The 17,007-nt window shown below is 44.6% G+C and overlaps 1 protein-coding gene across 2 annotated transcripts in view; it reads right to left on the bottom strand.

The window, feature by feature from the left end:
- Positions 1–17,007, bottom strand: part of LOC147115713 (solute carrier family 12 member 9) — a 133,749-nt gene that overhangs the window by 75,565 nt on the left and 41,177 nt on the right. For both annotated transcript variants that reach the window (XM_085990201.1, XM_085990200.1), the window contains one exon: positions 39–196. In XM_085990201.1, coding sequence (XP_085846327.1) covers positions 39–196 — 158 coding nt within the window. The remainder of the gene's footprint in view (positions 1–38; positions 197–17,007) is intronic.

Genomic DNA, 17,007 nt, shown 5'->3' with positions numbered 1-17,007 from the left:
TCAAGAAATTAATTTTTTAAAGAAAGAAAATAACTTGCCAAATACATCGTCCTTTGCAAGTGCATAAAGAATTCTGGAAGCTCCAATCAGTGTGCTCATCGCAGCTGATAAAGTTGAAGAGTAGATTCCAATTATGACAAAGGGTCGCCAGACATTAATGTCTTGGAGAAAACCATAATTCTTCTGAAGCAGCAACCTTAAAACAATGAAAGAAAGAAAATCACACTCATACTCAGGAGAAACTCGTACCCTGGATACAATAAAAAACCAAGCTTGTCCAGTGAAATGCAAACTGATAAACTGCAGGAGTGTGCCTGGCACCATAGGCTTGGATTTAGACAGCATCTGGACATAGTTCTATTGGCATCAAAATAATTGAACAGAATCTAGGAGATAGGGAAGGAATGTCCAGAGACTTTGTGTGGAGTTTGCACATTCTCCCCGTGTTTGCGTGGGTTTACTCCGGGTGCTCCGGTTTCCTCCCACAGTCCAAAGATGTGCGGGTTAGGTTGATTGCCTATGATAAATTGACCCTTAGTGTTAGGGGGATTAAATACGTGGGGTTACGGGGATCGGGTGGGATATGTGTTGGTGTAGGGGTTACGGGGATCGGGTGGGATATGTGTCGGTGCAGGCTCGATGGGCCGAAATGGCCTCTATCTGCACTGTGTGGTTTCTGTGATTTCTGTGACTTGATAGTTCATGAGTAAAAAAAGTGTGCTACAGTCCCACTGATTACTTTGGAAAAAAATTTCTCCCTTACTCCTCTCCTTTAAGAAGCACATTTTCACAGACACCAGTCATCCTCTAGATCTTGCCCACATGACCATTGTTCGTGTGTGATCCACAGCAGAAAATGCAAATGGGCAGCATCAAAACCACACCCAATTTTGTCCTCGCCCAACATCCACACATGTGCTTTCCAGCAGTTGGGAGCGGGGGGGAGGGGGGTCACTGGATAGCGATCAAAACAGGAACGCTGGTGTTTTCCCCCCCTTCCCCTTGGCTAACTTGGGGTTCCGAGGTCAATTGCAGCACTCCCAGCTACCACCTCAGCTGCAATTGGTTAACAACACAGACAAAAAAAAAAGAGGAAATTGAACCTGGTACCTCCTTGGTCTGTATGGATTAGCTGCCACTGCCATAACAACTATCCATCAAGTGAATTAATTACCTTAATGTAGTAACAAACTTGAATTTTGACTGAATAAAATTATGACGCAGCAATAAATTATACTATATATGTGCAATGATGTTTACAAAGCATCTAATCTTGGCATCATAAACCACTTTTAGATTAAATATATGCTATGCATATAATGGCACTCTATGTGGTTAGTTACAGCTCAGTTACTTTATTCTAGAAAACCTTTTGAAATTGAATATTTGAAAAGTAAACACACCAATCTTAACCAGAATACAGGCTATCAAAAGAGCTTAAAATAATTACATCTTCCAACTTCAGTTTTGAAATGCTACAGGTCAGCATTTCTAAGTGCAGCTAATAAAACTAATGAGGCCCACAAGGCGCATCCAGGAAAGTGGAAGTGTGCCATTCAATTTTCATTATCCTATTTGTGCATCTAAAATTTCATGTATCCAGTCTCCCACGTGGCATGCATACTCATGAACAAAAGGTTTTCATGACAGGCCATCTAAAGATGATTCACAATTACTGTGCACATTCGTGTTGCACGTGCCCTGTAAATTGGTTTTCCAACTAGACTATTGCTCGAAGCAAGATATAATAAAAAAAGACTAAAAAACTCCAATGTCCCTTTGTTTGATTTAACAAAATATATTCTATTCATCAATTTGTGATTTTATTTATTACACCAGACATATTTCATGCACAATGCTTCCTCCAGAAAACAAATATCTGCTGCTGGTGTTGCAGACAATATAATGACTACAACTCCAAGCAACATTTCTCAGTCCTTTTGCACAACCTCAGAACCTGTTTGTTGACTGAAAAAATATAATTTTGGTAAATGCTTTTCAACCTTTGTGGAACTAATTAGCTCTGACAAAAATGACATTTATTTCTAGGTGGAAAGATTGCCCAAATTGGCTGCTGCATTTGCCGATGTAACATTTCAGCTACAAAAAAATGAATTGTATGTTAAGCGCTTTGGGACATCCGGAGAATGTGAAAAGCACTATATATAAATAAAGTTCTTCCTTTCCTTTTTTCCCCCAAAATATTGTGAAGCAAACTGCTAAGATGAAAGGCAAAGTTCTTTGTGTGGAACGCCCTTCAAACTTGCTCCACCATTAAATAAGATCATGGCTGATCATCTACCTCAACCACACCTTCCCGCACCATCCCCATATCCCCGATTCCCTTCGTATCCAAGAATGTATCACTCTCGGTCTTGAATATACAGCGATTGAGCATCCACAGCACTCGGGTAGAAAATTCCAAAGCTTCACAACCCTTTGAGTGAAGAAATTTCTCCTCATCTCAGCCCTAAATAGTCAACCCCTTGTCCTAAGGCTATGACCCCTAGTTGTAGACTCACTCTCCAGCCAAGGAAAACATCCTCCTAGCGTCTACCCTGTCAAGCCCATTAAGAATTTTAAGGTGGTTAAGAACTAGGAGAAGAAACCAGGGAGTGAGGGAGGGAGGGCGGGAGGGCGGGCAGGCACAGAAGTTGAAAGATTTGCAAGCTATACAAGCCAAATATAGGCAGATAAATGTGTGTCACTTGGATGTCTAACCAGGTTCCCCAAAAGTGAGGGAAGTGAGATTTGAACCAGCTAATCCAAATATAGCTACAAGCGCTCAAGTGAATCTACCCAGGGAACAGACATCACAGCTACGGTCGGAGGTTCACCACTCTGATGTCCCCAGAGTCTGACGTCATTGCTCCCGAGGAAAGTGAGGCAGCCAGTCCTATGATACCAACTCAGAAGGATGAGATCATACAAGTTCCTGGAATCATTTGCAAAACTGTGACCAGATCAGTAATAAACTCAAATATATCCAATCACCAAGATGGACATGGTTGTGTCACCAATAAGACCAGGCTATTAAATAATGCTAGAAAAATGTCAAACTACCACCACCACCAGGCAAATTATCTGGCTGGCATTACTGTTAACCCATTCATTCTTGGACCAAATAGCTTGTCAATGGGACAGTGCACGTTAATCATCTTCTCCATGATTCAGGAACATTCATTTTCAAATAGAATTCATAGTCACCATCACCGCACCCCCCACTGTGAATTTTCAAGCCAAATATGTTAATAAGTCACAAGTCCATTTAAATGAGTTTTTTCTCTTGAAAATGCAAGTCCAGTAGAACAATTAACAATTGCATTTTATTGGGATCCACAAGGCTAAAAGAATCTGTCCGATGAGTACAATCATTTTCCAATATACATCGAAATAGGCTTAACCTCCCTTCTTTCTTGCAAGAATTTTATTGGGGGCGGAGGGGGGGTGGGGAAGAAAGAGAACAGGAAGTTTCTTTTTATAAAAATTGTACTGAAATGACAGATTTCAGGCCTATTTATTCAGCTTCATTTAAATCATTATTATGGGAAAAATAGCAAGATTTTTAGAAGCAAGTCTTCAAACCTATTCATCAACCTATTGAATTCATGCTTTAAAAACAAGGTGGTTAGCTGGACGCCAACATATTACCTTGGGAAAAAGTTTGAATTTGTTTGCACCAGTTGAATTTTCATTCACAACGGCAGCAAATTCACTTAAATTAGCTAGAATGCAGTATTTCCAACTGAAACATAGGCTTGTGCTATCTGGAATGAGGTTTGCTCAAAGCTAAATAAAGAAGTCAGTTAATACACCCTCCCCGCAAAAAAAGTTGTTCACAACAAATCACTACAATTCTTGGGGACGAGTACAGCCGTTCTCATTAGAAAAACATCAAATCAAGATTAGACCTTGTCTACCAAATTATAATAGAGCTTCCTCAAGGACCATGTGAAAAAATTGGGTTACCCAAGAGAGATTTATGAGCAAGGTTCCACTGTATTTATTCTTAATGTGCTACAGCAAATTGAAGGCAGTTTAATCCCTTACATTAGTTTATTATTTGACCCTGAACAAAAAGCCTGCACAAATTCCTGACATTTGGCCCACCGACCTACAAAACATAGATAAAAAAATGGTAGATATTTATAGAAGTGCATATTTCAAAATTTCCAGTAACATTATGCAAAAAAGGAAATGGAACTACACCAAACAATGCTGACACAACCTTTAATAACTGGGATTAATTACATTCAAGAGACATTCAGAGTTTATGTCACAGACAGAGAGGCAGAGAGCAGAACAAGAGACAAAGACAGGGTGAGGCAGAGGTGGGGGGGGCGCGCAATGGGGAGAGGCAGAGGGGGGCAAGGGGGAGAGATTAAAGTGGCTTTTCAGCCAAATGAAATGCAAACCTATAGCAAATGCAACTTCCAATTTAACATGTAACCATCAAACCAAACACAAAGTCTGTATAGAAAAACACTGGTCAAAATATCCAAGGTGAGGCATGATCTCATTTTATTTCTGCAATTGAAATCAATACCTATTTGTCTGAAATGACACTGATGGATTTCTTCTTTAATTTATTTTTCATAAAATTGAAGACAGTAGCTTGGTGTGCAAAGCACGAACAGACAGTCGTCACCAGTACAAAGATGCAAGCACCACATCACATTTTGAACTCTCGGGGGGGGGAAAAGAACATAAGCACTAGATTATAAATGAATCAATTGCAAACAAGTTTAATTTGCTGCCCTTCCCAGTGCTGGTTAGTATACAGTGTCCTCCCTTGTTAGTGATGCTGCCAAGGAAGACAAGACGAGCTGGCAATAAAGCAGAAATCTCTCTCGTCTGGAGCTTACTTAACTGCTTATTTAATAATTTGCAGCACAATGTAGCCAGCAGCTTTTGTTACTTTCTATTTCTATTGGCAAGAAGCAGTAGCATAAATAATTTCAGGCAGAATGTCTACTTTGCAAATTCTGATTCAGATACATTTCTGCCAACATAGGATAAATCCATCAAAGATTGTGGTCTCATACAACTATAAAATGGAACTTTATCAATGATCAATAATTAATCTGCATGTCCAGAATTGACAGTAATTGTAGAATCATAAATAGTACAGCACAGAAGGCGGCCATTCGGCCCATCGAGTCTTCACCAGCTCTTTTGCAGAGTAATCCAGTTGGTCCCACGCCCCTGCTCTTTCCCCATAGCCATGCATTTTTTTCTTTAAGTATTGCTTTTGAAGGCTACTGTTGAATCTGTATCCACCACCCTATCAGGCAGTGCATTCCAAATCCTAACCATGCCTTGTGCAAAAGTTTTTCCTTATGTCATCTCTGGTTCTTTTGCTTTAAATCTGTGCCTTTTGGTCATCGACACCTCAGCCACTGGAAAAAAATTCTCTTTATTTACTCTATCTAAACCCTTCATGAGTTTAAACACCTCTACCAAGTCTCCTCTTAGCCTTCTCTGCTCCAAGGAGAACAACCCCAGCTTCTCCAGTCTATTCATGAAACTGCAATCCCTCATCCCTGGAACCATTCTAGTAAATCTCTTCTGTACCTTCTCCAAAGCCTTCACGTCCTTCCTAAAGTGTGGTGCCCAGAATTGGACACAATGCTCCAGCTAGGGACATACTAGTGTTTTATATAGGTTTAGCATAAATTCCTGGCTTTTATATTCTATGCTTCTATTTATAAAGCCCAGGACCCCATATGCTTTAACTGCTTTGTTAACCTATTCTGCCACCTTCACAGATTTGTGCACAAGCACCCAGAGGTCGCTCTGTTCTTGCATCCCCTTCAAAATTGTACCATTTAGTGTGTATTTAGTGTCAGCTGTGGCTCAGTTGGTAGCACACTCGCTCGGAGTCAGAAGGTTGTGGGTTCAAGTCCCACATAAAGCCAGGCTGACACTCAGTGCAGCACTCCCTCAGCACTGCACTGGTCGGAGGTGCCGTCTTTCGGATGAGACGTTAAACCGAAGCCCCGTCTGCTCTCAGGTGGATGCAAAAGATCCCATGGCACTATTTCGAAGAGCAGGGGAGTTATTCCCGGTGTCCTGGCCAATATTTATCCCTCAACCAACATAACAAAAACACATTATCTGGTCATTATCACATTGCTGTTTGTGGGACCTTGCTGTTCGCAAATTGGCTGCCACATTTCCCACATTACAACAGTGACTCCACTTCAAATAGTACTTCATTGGCTGTAAAGCGCTTTGGAGACGTCTGGTGGTTGTGAAAGTCGCTATATAAATGCAAGTCTTTCTGTATTGTCTCTCCTCATTCTTCCTACCAAAATATATCACCTCACACTTCTCTGCATTGAATTTCATCTGCCATGTGTCTGCCCATCCCACCAGCCTGTCTGTGTCCTCTTGAAGTCTATTACTATCTTCCTCACTGTTTACTGCACTTCCAAGTTTTGTGTCATCTGCAAATTTTGAAATTGTACACTGAACCCAAGTCCAATTAATTAATCTATATATCAGAAATCGCAGTGATCCTAGTACAGAACCTTGGGGAACGCCACTGTATACCTCCCTCCAGTCCGAAAAACAGCCATTCACCACAACTCTAGTGGGCCTTTGGCATAGCGGTAGCATCCCCGCCGCTGGGCCAGAAGCCGTAGGGTTTCGAACCCCGCTCCAGACAGTCCCGGCAAGTGGAGTCGGAGTTCCGGCTCTAAATTCTGGGTTGACATCCAGCGGGATACTTGCGTTCGTGGGTGTGGGTGGCCCCCCCCCCCCCCTCGTATGGGTTGTGGGAGCCCATAAAACCCTCCCGCCATAGGACTAACCACCCTAATGGCTGGTACAAAAATGGTTACGGTCACGGAAGGAGCGTTAATCGCGGCCAGAAATCCTTCCACCACTTCATACAGTTCCCCAAAGGGAACAGTGTGAAGACACGTACGACGACGACCACAACTCTTTTTTTTTTTATCCCTTAGCCAATTTTGTATCCTTGCTGCTACTGCCCCTTTTATCCCATGGGCTTCAATTTTGCTAACAAACCTAATAAGTGGTACAAGTGCCTTTTGAAAGACCATATACACAACAATAACTGCACTTCCCTTACTCACCCTCTCCGTTACCTCATTAAAAAAAAGTCAAACAAGTTAGTCAAATACGATTTGCCCTTAATAAATCCATGCTGGCTCTCCTTTATTACTCCATGCTTATCCAAGTGGCAGTTAATTTTCTCCCAGATTATTGTTTTTAAAAGTTTCCCCACCACCGATATTAAATTGACTGGCCTGTAATTGGCAGTTTTATCGTGCTCCCCTTTTTTGAACAAGGGTGTAACATTTGCAATCCTCCAGTCCTCTGAGATAGAAACATAGAAGATAGGAGCAGGAGTAGGCCATTCGGCCCCTCGAGCCTGCTCCGCCATTCAATGCAATCATGGCTGATCATCCAAATTCAGTACCCGGTCCCTGCCTTCTCCCCATACTTCTTGATCCCATTAGCCTTAAGAAATATATTCAGCTCCTTCTTGAATATATTTAATGATACTCCCTGTATTTAACGAGATTGGAAGATTGTGGCCAGCACCTCCACAATTTCTGCCCATTCTTCCCTCAGCAACCGAGGATGCATCCCATCCAAACCGGGTGACTTGCCCACTTTAAGTGCTGCCAGCCTTTCTAGTAGCTCCTCTATCTATTTTTATCTCATCCAGTATCCTGGCAAGCTCCTAGTTTACCATAACATTGGCAAATTCCTCTCCCTTGGTAAACAACAATACAAAAGTCCTCATTTAGTACCTCAGCCATCCCTTAAGCCTCCACTAATAGATCTCCATTTTGGTCCCTCTGCTCCACCGACAACCCTTTTACTGTTAATATGCCTATAGAAGACCTTTGGATTCACTTTTGTTAGCCGCCGATCTATTCTCGTACTGTCTCTTTGGCCCCCTTATTTCCTTTATCACTTCTCCTCCGTACTTTCTATATTCAACCTGATTCTCCCTTGTTTTATCAAGCTGGCATCTGTCAAAAGCTCCCTTTTTCTGCTTCATCCTCCTCTCCAACTCCTTAGGTCATCCAAGGAGCTCTGGCTTTGGTTGCCCTCCCTTCCCCCTTTGTGGGAACGTACCTAGATTGTACCTGAACCATCTCCTCTAAAGGCCACCCATTGCTTCATTACATTTCTGCCTGCCAGTCTTTGACTCCAATTTACCCGGGCTAGATCCCTCCTCAGTTCACTGAAATTAGCCCTCCTCCAGTTAAGTATTTTTATTCTAGATTGCTCCTTGTCCTTCTCCATAACTAATCTAAACCTGATCACAATTCCCGAGATTCTCTCCAACTTTGACATTCTCAACTTGACCCACTTCATTCCCCAGGACTAGATCCAGCAATGCCTCCTTCCTTGTTGGGCAGGAAACATAAATCAAGAAAATTCTCCTGAACACACTTCAGAAATTCCTCCCCTCCTTTGCCCTTAACATTCAATATTGGTGTAGTTAAAGTCTCCCATTATCACTACTCAATAGTTCTTGCACCTCAGTAATTTATTTGCAAATCAGCTCTTCCATCTCCTTCCCACTATTTGGTGGCCTATAAAATACAAAAAAGTAGCGTAATAAGCTCCTTTATTGTTTCTCAACTCCAACCAAATGGATTCTGCCTTTGACCCCTCAAGGACATTCTCTCTTTCGAGCACTAATATTTTATTTAAATCAAAACTGCTACCCTCCTCCTATTTTTCCCCTTCCCTAGCTTTCCTGTAAAACTTGTACCCAGGAATATGAAGCATCAAATCCTCTTTGAGCCAAGTCTCAGTTATCGGCACTATATCATATCCCCACATGGCTATTTACACCTGCAGCTCACCAACCTTATTAACACACACGCACTCCAAACCTAACTTAGACCTCTTTGTATTTTCTATGATCTCACCTAATTCTCTATTATTTCTAACTCCAATTGCCTCTCCCAGTCCTCTGTACACTGTGTTTCTACTTTTTAAATACTACATAGTTTAAACCCTCCCCACAGCACGAGTTAACCTACCTACAAGGATATTGGTCCCAGCTCTGTTCAGGGGCAACCTGTCCATCTTGAACAGGTCCCTCCCATCACAGAACTGGTCCCAATGTCCCAGGAATCTGAAGCCCTCCCTCCTGCACCATGTCTCTAGCCACGCATTAACCTGCCATAGCCTCCCATTTCTACTCATTAGCGGGTGGCACTGGGAGTAATCCAGAGATTACTACCGTTGAATGAACTGTCCATATATTTTCAGACTATTTTTAAATCAGTATTTTCATTGAAGGGTGAAGGAGGAAGAAAAAGGTGGTGTCAGAAATCACAACTGCTAACCAAAAGGAGAGAGTTATGAAATGCCAAATTCACCTGTATGAGTTTATTTTCTATTACTTCTGAATACCTCAGAAATAGTAATAAACAAAACCTTTAGTCTTTTATTTTACATTCCTCGAGTAGCTTTAGGTTTAAAAATAACTGCAGTAGCAAAGAATGGTAAAACACAGGTTTATATCCAGAATCCTCCACACATTGCAGCACCAAGCTTAACAAGGAAGGCACCTTTATGATTCAGGCTCGCTCTCTCTCGCTCTCTCTCTCTCTATACTTGACATCCATTCTCCATGCAAGTCAGTTTCCCCACACTCCAAATGATTGACCTTATGTAAAAATTATCTAGGATATAGGATGCCAAGGGCAAGCAATTAACTCCTTTTACCATTGGTATGTACAGTGAAACAGTATTTCTGCCCTCCGAATTTGGCAGAAAGACATTTACAGACCATATAGTTCAGGTTAGAAACTAATTAGTGTTTGGGGGACAAAAATAGCACAGAAGCAAAATGGATCAGTAGAATGAAAACAGTAATAGAAGACTCGAGCTCATCACTACACTAAAACAAAAAAGTACACTATTTGTGGATGGGCTTTGCATCTTAAGACTTGTTGAGCAACAAACAGCTTGGCCCTAAACAACAAGTCTGCTAAAACCAAGAGATGCTAATCCAGCTGCAAAAAGTTTTTTTTGTCAGTTTGCTCTCAGGCAAAGCTGCATTTATTGCCCAACCCTAGCTGCCCTGAAATGATGGTGGTGGGCCTTCTTCAACTACTGCAGTCCTTGTGGTGATGTTACTCCTATGGTGATGCTACTCCTGTGGTGATGTTACTCCTGTGGTGTTAAGTCGGTAATTCAAGGATTTTGACCCAGCAACAATGAAGGAACAGTGGCACATGATCAAGTAAGGGTGGCATGAGACTTGGAGGGGAACCTGGAGATATGCCGTTCTCACACTGCTGCTGCTCTCCTCTTGTAGAAGTCATAAGATGGGATGTGCTGTTGAAGCAAGTTTGAAGAGTTGCTGCAGTGCATCCTGTAGATAGTGCATTGCAGCCACAGTGCAGCAGTGGTGGAGGGGCTGGATATTGAGGTGGGGGCGCCGATCAAGCAGATTGTTTTGTCCTGGTATCGCACTTTGAATGTTATTGTGAATTCACCCATCTAGGCGAAGGTTTGATCCCACTCCCAACTTGATGGTGTAGAGGCACCGATGGGCCAGGGGATTAACTACTCGTTGCAGAGTAGCCAGCCTCTGCCCAGCTCTTGTAGCCATGGTGTTGATATGGCTGATCCAGTTCAATTTCTGATAAAATAATGACTTCCAGAATGTTGATGGTGGGGGCCTCGGTAATGGTGGTACCATTAAAAAGGTCAGAGGGAGGGTGTTGGTTCTTTTCTTAAAGATAGTCATTGTTTGCCACTTATGTGGCACAAATGTTAGCAGCCACTTGTCAGCCAAAGTCTTGATGCTATCCAGGACTTGCTTTAGAGTGGCATGGACTGCTTCAAATATTGGAAGAGTTATGAATGGAGCAGAACACCCGACCTTATGACAGAGGGAAAAAATCAAGCAGCTTAAGATGGCTGGGCCAAGAATGCAATCCTGATGAATTCCAGCGGCAATGTCCTGGGGCTGTGGTGAGTGGCCTAAGTCAACCACCTTCCTGTGCATCAAGTAGGACTCGAGAAGGTGTTTCCATTGACCTCACTTTTGCTAGGGCTTTTTGGTGTCATACAGAGTCTAATGCTGTCACACTCGCCTCTCTTCGAGCATTCAGCTCTGCATCCACAACTAGATCAAAGCTGGGGTGGGAGACAAGTGGTTCTGATGGATATTAAACTGAGCATCAGCGAGGGGTTAGTTGATGGCACTATTGATTACTTCTTCCATTACTGCAGGCCTGACAACAATCCCTCAGTACTGTACTGAAGTGTGAGTCTAGATTGTGCTTCAATTCATAATGGGGCTCAAACCCATGACCTTCTGACTCAGAGCAAGGGCTACTAAGTAAGCCAAGCCAATATCTCACAGGTTTGAGGTGTGTGGCCAAACAACATAAACCTGATCAGAAAATATTTACAGACACAGATGTAAAAAGGCAGACTGAACTTCACCCATCCCCACAATTCCATATCAACCAAAACAGACTCTATTTTCTCATGGAAAGGAGGCTCAGAACAGTTTTTTTAAAAGCCATAGAAATTCAGAGTAAAATAAAATTACCTATAAGGATTCTTATGCTCTTAAGCAGGACAGATCTCTTAATTCATCACAGGCTCAATACACAATGGCACGAGAGCAGAGACTCGGCCCAGTACACAGCGCAGCGAGAGCAGAGACTCAGCCCAGTACACAGCGTAGCGAGAGCAGAGATCTGGCCCAGTATAAAGCGTCACTACAGTGCCATACAGGAAGCTGAGATTTGTATGGATAGCACGTTTCAAGAGGTGGTCACCACGCAGCTACATAAAGTTCAGGAGGAAAGGGAATGGGTGACCACCAGGCAGACTAGGAATCCCCTGGGAGTGTGGCACTCACAAGCTATTATACCAGTGAGGGCAAGGACACCTCAGGGGAGAAGCAAATCCACAGCACTGTGGAAGACTTGGCTGCAAAGTGGGGGGGGGGGGGGGGGCACAAGAAAGTGTAGAAATTCAGTTGTTAGAGGATTTGATAGACAGGTGTTTCTGCAACTTCAGACCGAATGGTGTTCTGCCTCCCTGGTGCCAAGGTGAAGGATATCACTGAACGGGTACTGGACATTCCGGGAAGGGAAGGGGAACAGCCAGAAGTCGTGGTCTATGTTGGAACCAATGACATAGGTAGGAAAAGGGTTGAGGTCCAACAGGGAGAGTTTCAGGAGCTAGGAAAAAGATTCAAGAACAGGACCTCAAAAGGTGGTAATTTCGGATTACTACCGCAGAGTCATAGGGGTCGATTTTCCTGGAGCCGTCAAGCGGGCTTTCAGGCGTGTGGGGGGGGGGGGGGGGGGGGGAGAACCAAAAAAAATTATAATAATTCGCAAAAATAGGGGGGGGGGGGGCCCCACCGCCTGATTACCCGCCCCGTCCGACTTTCGCCCCGGCGTTTTAACCAACCTGAATCAGTCCTGCCCGCAGCAGGCGGGACTGGTCTCTAGGCAGCCTAATCACCAATAATTGGCATCTATAATGCCATTTTAAGGGGCCCTTGCTATTTTCAGCCTTTTCCCACGCTAAACATGCCTGGTGGAAACCCCGCTGATGAAGCCAGGCGTGAACAATATCGGCTCGCTTACTATCAGCTGCAGGTCAATCAGGGAAGAAGAGATTTAATCAGACAACATTTGTAGGTTGCAGTACCTTGTTGTTTCAGGCTTGGGGCAACTTGTTCCAGGCTTAGGCACAGCTGTGGAAGGTTGGAGCCTCACACACTTCTCCAATGTGAGCTCCTGGGAAGCACCTCTCGGCACCCTCACTCAGCGCTTCCTCAACGGAGGCATCTACCAGAAGTATGGGAGGCCTTTTTTCCCCTTCCCTTGATGCCATTAGAGGATCTCCAGCAGCAGAGGCGTCAGCAGCAGAACCAGGAACAGCAGCAGGAGCGCCAGGCTGCTGCTCACTCACCTGAAGCTGCACAGGCCAGAAGGGGCCAGCGCTTGGATGTGGCTTGAGAGCACCTTGCTGCAAATCAGGGGGCCATGGGGACTCGTCTCTGCACTGGCAGTCCTACTCAGAAGGACTTCCATGACGGTCTGGTTTCTCTGTTCAATGGATGCCCATCGCTCCTCAAGAGATGTCATTCTATTATGAACACTCACCATGTTTTCCATACCCTGGCGACTTATCTCCTCCATGGAGGGTGCCAACCTTTCCATGGTGATGCATTCATGCGCCAATGACTACGCAAAGGCTCAGCTCATCTTGGCTATGGACTCCTCCATTCACTCCACACTCGCAGCGACCCTGGAGACAAAACCTGCCAGAGACTCCTGCATCTGTGCATGGAGATCCATCACCTCTTCTCTTGCGGATGGACCCAGAGGCAGAGGGTCAACATGCAGCTGAGCTGAGCTGGCAGAGTCCTGCGCCCTCCGACGAGGACTCTCCACTGCTGTCCCTGTCTCCACAATCTGCTGATGCTCACTTGTGAGCTGTGAAACACCAGTTGACAACACTACTCTATGTCCTGAAGGTCCCCCCCGCGGAACGAGTGTCTGTGCTGGTGCTGGGTGCGCTTACTTCTGCTGACGCTGCGCCCTCAGAGGTTGCAGCTTCCTCGGAGGAGTCTGGCTGCACAGCCTCTTCCTCCTCCACAGTGGGGGCGGGGACTCTGGATGGTACTGTGGGGGAGTAAAGGAAGGAGTTAGAGATGTAATGCCAAGGTTCTTCTGGTGACTCCCAGCGAGTTGACATCTGCTGACACCTGCATCCATGGTCTCAGTGGGAGGCCTCTTCCTCCCTGACCTTGGGAAGGGGACCTCCCTGTGGGCCCTAACCCCATCCAATAATGCCTGCAGTGAAGCCTCGTTGAATTTGGAAGCAGCTCGGGGTCTGGCACTGGCCACAGCTGCTGCAGGTTCCTCTGCCATCCTGTATGGTTCGTTTGGAAGCCTTCAGAGGATGCAGTGCTTGCTGTGGACCTTGAAAGCACCACGAATGACGACATCATACTGTGGGGCTTTCTGACTGGAAATAGTCAATTAGCAAGGGTTCCCACACGCTGGAAATGAATTGGCCAATTGAGGGAAAATTGCATCGAAGGGGCAGACCCATTTAGATTCGGGTGGGAACCCCGACATTCGGGGAACCCGGCAATTCCCCGCACCTGTGGGAAAATCGACCCCAGAGTTATACAGCACAGAAAGAGGCCCTTCGGCCCACCGTGTCCGCACCGGCCATCAAGCCCTGTCTATTCTAATCCCATAATCCAGCACTTGGTCCATAGCTTTGTATGCTATGACATTTCAAGTGCTCATCTAAATGCTTCTTGAATGTTGTGAGGGTTCCTGCCTCTACCACTCTTCAGGCAGTGAGTTCCAAATTCCAACCACTCTCTGGGTGAAAAAGTTTTTCCTCAAATCCCCTCTAAACCTCCTGCCCCTTACCTTGAAACTATGCCCCCTGGTTATTGACCTCTCTACTTAAGGGGAAAAGTTCCTTTCTAAATACCCTATCTATGCCCCTCATAATTTTGTACACCTCAATCAGGTCCCCCCTCAGCCTTCTCGGCTCCAAGGAAAACAACCCTAGCCTGTCCAGACTCTCTTCATAGCTGAAGCGCTCCAGCCCAGGTAACATCCTGGTGAATCTCCTCTGCACCCTCTCCAATGCAATCACATCCTTCCTATAGTGTGGTGACCAGAACTGCACACAGTATTCCAGCTGTGGCCTAACTAGCGTTTTGTACAGCTCCATCATAACCTCCCTGCTCTTGTATTCTATGCCTCGGCTAATGAAGGCAAGTATCCCATATGCCTTCTTAATCACCTTATCTACTTGTCCTGCTGCCTTCAGGGATCTATGTACACGCACACCAAGGTCCCTCTGATCCTCTGTTCTTCCTAGGGTCCTACCATTCATTGTGTATTCCCTTGCCTTGTTAGTCCTCCCAAAATGCATCACCTCACACTTTTCAGGGTTAAATTCCATTTGCCACTGTTCTGACCAATCCCTCTATACCGTCCTGTAGCCTGAGGCTTCCCTCCTCGCTATTTACCACTCCACCAATTTTCATGTCATCTGCGAACTTACTGACCATACCTCCTACATTCATATCTAAAGGCATGAGGTACTGAATGAGCACTTTGTATCAGTCTTCATAAAGGAAGGAGGATGAAGATAATGCCAGAACTTCGGGTTCCCGCGGGTGAGTACGCGCTGAGTACTCGCCCGTAGGCCCAACGAAAGGCATGCACGGGAAACCGGAACTTCTGATAGCAAAATACTGCAGATGCTGGAAATCCGAAATAACAACAGAAAATGCTGGAAATACTCAGCAGGCCAGGCAACATCCGTGGAGAGAAATTACAGTCGACGTTTCGGGTCTAACCATTTTTCAAACTGGAAAAGAAATAAAATAGATCGAAGGCAGGGCTGCGATAGAACAAAAGAAGTAAAAGAAGTAAGAGACATTAAGAGGTATTCAAAACCAGATGAGATGGTAATAGGACAGTGGAGACAAAAGACGGCAAGATTAGGTGTGAAGTGTACTGGCAGGATGGGAGACAGCTGCCGTGTGGGAGAGAGAGGAAAAAAAGGAAAAGGGGGGGGGGGGGTGCCAAGGTTATGATCTGAAATTGTTGAACTCGATATTAAGTCCGGAAGGCTGCAAAGTGCCTAATCGGAAGAGGTGCTGTTCCTCGAGTTTACGTTGAGCTTCCGTGGAACAATGTAAGAGGCCAAGGACGGTGAGGTCCGAGTGGGAATGGAGCGGTGAATTAAAATGACAGGCGACCGGAAGCTCGGGGTCACCCTTACGGACTGAACGGAGGTGACCACAATGTTGTTGTTGTAACCGGAACTTCCGTTCCCTTAAAGGAAGGGGTTCAGAAGTCGAACGCGTGCGCCGGAGAGGCAGCGCGTTCGCCTGGACCTTCCATTTTTTTTTGCAGGTTTTTCCCGGGAGGGTAAGTCTCCAGCAGTTACACTTTTAAAAAGCAGGCGCAAGGCCTGCTTTTAACAAGGTAAGTGGTGAATTAAGTAAAATTAAAACATTTTTTTCCACAGGTTTATTATTTTTTAAATACTTTAAAGAAAGGCAAGTTTATTTTTAGCCCTGTTAGAAACTGAAATTAATTTTTTCAAAAATTTAAACATTGTTTAAAATAGTTTTTTTTTGTAATTTATAGTTATTTTAAAAATGTGATTAAATTTTTTTGTTGTTGAAGTTTTAGTGATGTTTTGGGGCTGAATTGTATTCATAGTTTTGACAGGTCTTCCTGTCAAATCTATGAATACAGATTCCCTGCTACATCTATGAATACAGATTCCCTGCTACCATTGGCTCTCCATGGCCCACGTGATCCCAGGGGACGCTTCGAACTAACTGCGCCCTTGGGATACGCAAGCACTGCGCGCCGGCAGTTGGAGGAGGCCCAGGATCGGAATCCCACACGGGCCCACAGCACAACGGCTGGCGCTAGGTAAGTGCAGGTCTGAGGCTTGCGCCCACGGGAAGCCTCCGACCCGAATTTTTGGGCCATTGTCACAGTAGAGTAGAGGAAGTAGAAATATTAGAGAGATAAAAATAGATAGAAAGGAGGTGCTAAATAGGTTGGCATCAAAGTTAACAAGTCACCCAGTCCAGATGGGCTGCATCCTAGGTTGCTGAGCAAAACAAGGGCAAAGATAGCAGAAACTCTGACCACAATCTTTCAATCTACCTTGGAATATGGGACTGGTGCCAGAGGACTGGAGGATTGCAAATGTTACACCCCTATTCAAAAAATGGGAGAGGGATAAACCTGGTAACTACAGGCCAGTCAGTCGAACGTCAATGGTGAGAGAACTACCAGAGACCATCGTCAAGAACAAAATTAATTCTCACTTGGAGAAGCATGGATTAATAAGGGACAGCCAGCACAGATTTGTTGAAAGCAAATCGTGTTCGGGTAACCTAACTGAGTTCTTTGATGAAGTAACAAAGAGGGTTGATGAAGGTAGTGCAGTAGTATATATGGA

This window comes from Somniosus microcephalus, chromosome 6 (genome assembly GCF_052327205.1).
Source record: "Somniosus microcephalus isolate GS21.2 chromosome 6, FLI_Smic_1.0, whole genome shotgun sequence".
NCBI lineage: Eukaryota > Metazoa > Chordata > Chondrichthyes > Squaliformes > Somniosidae > Somniosus > Somniosus microcephalus.
This window is presented reverse-complemented; position numbering and strand designations above follow the sequence as displayed.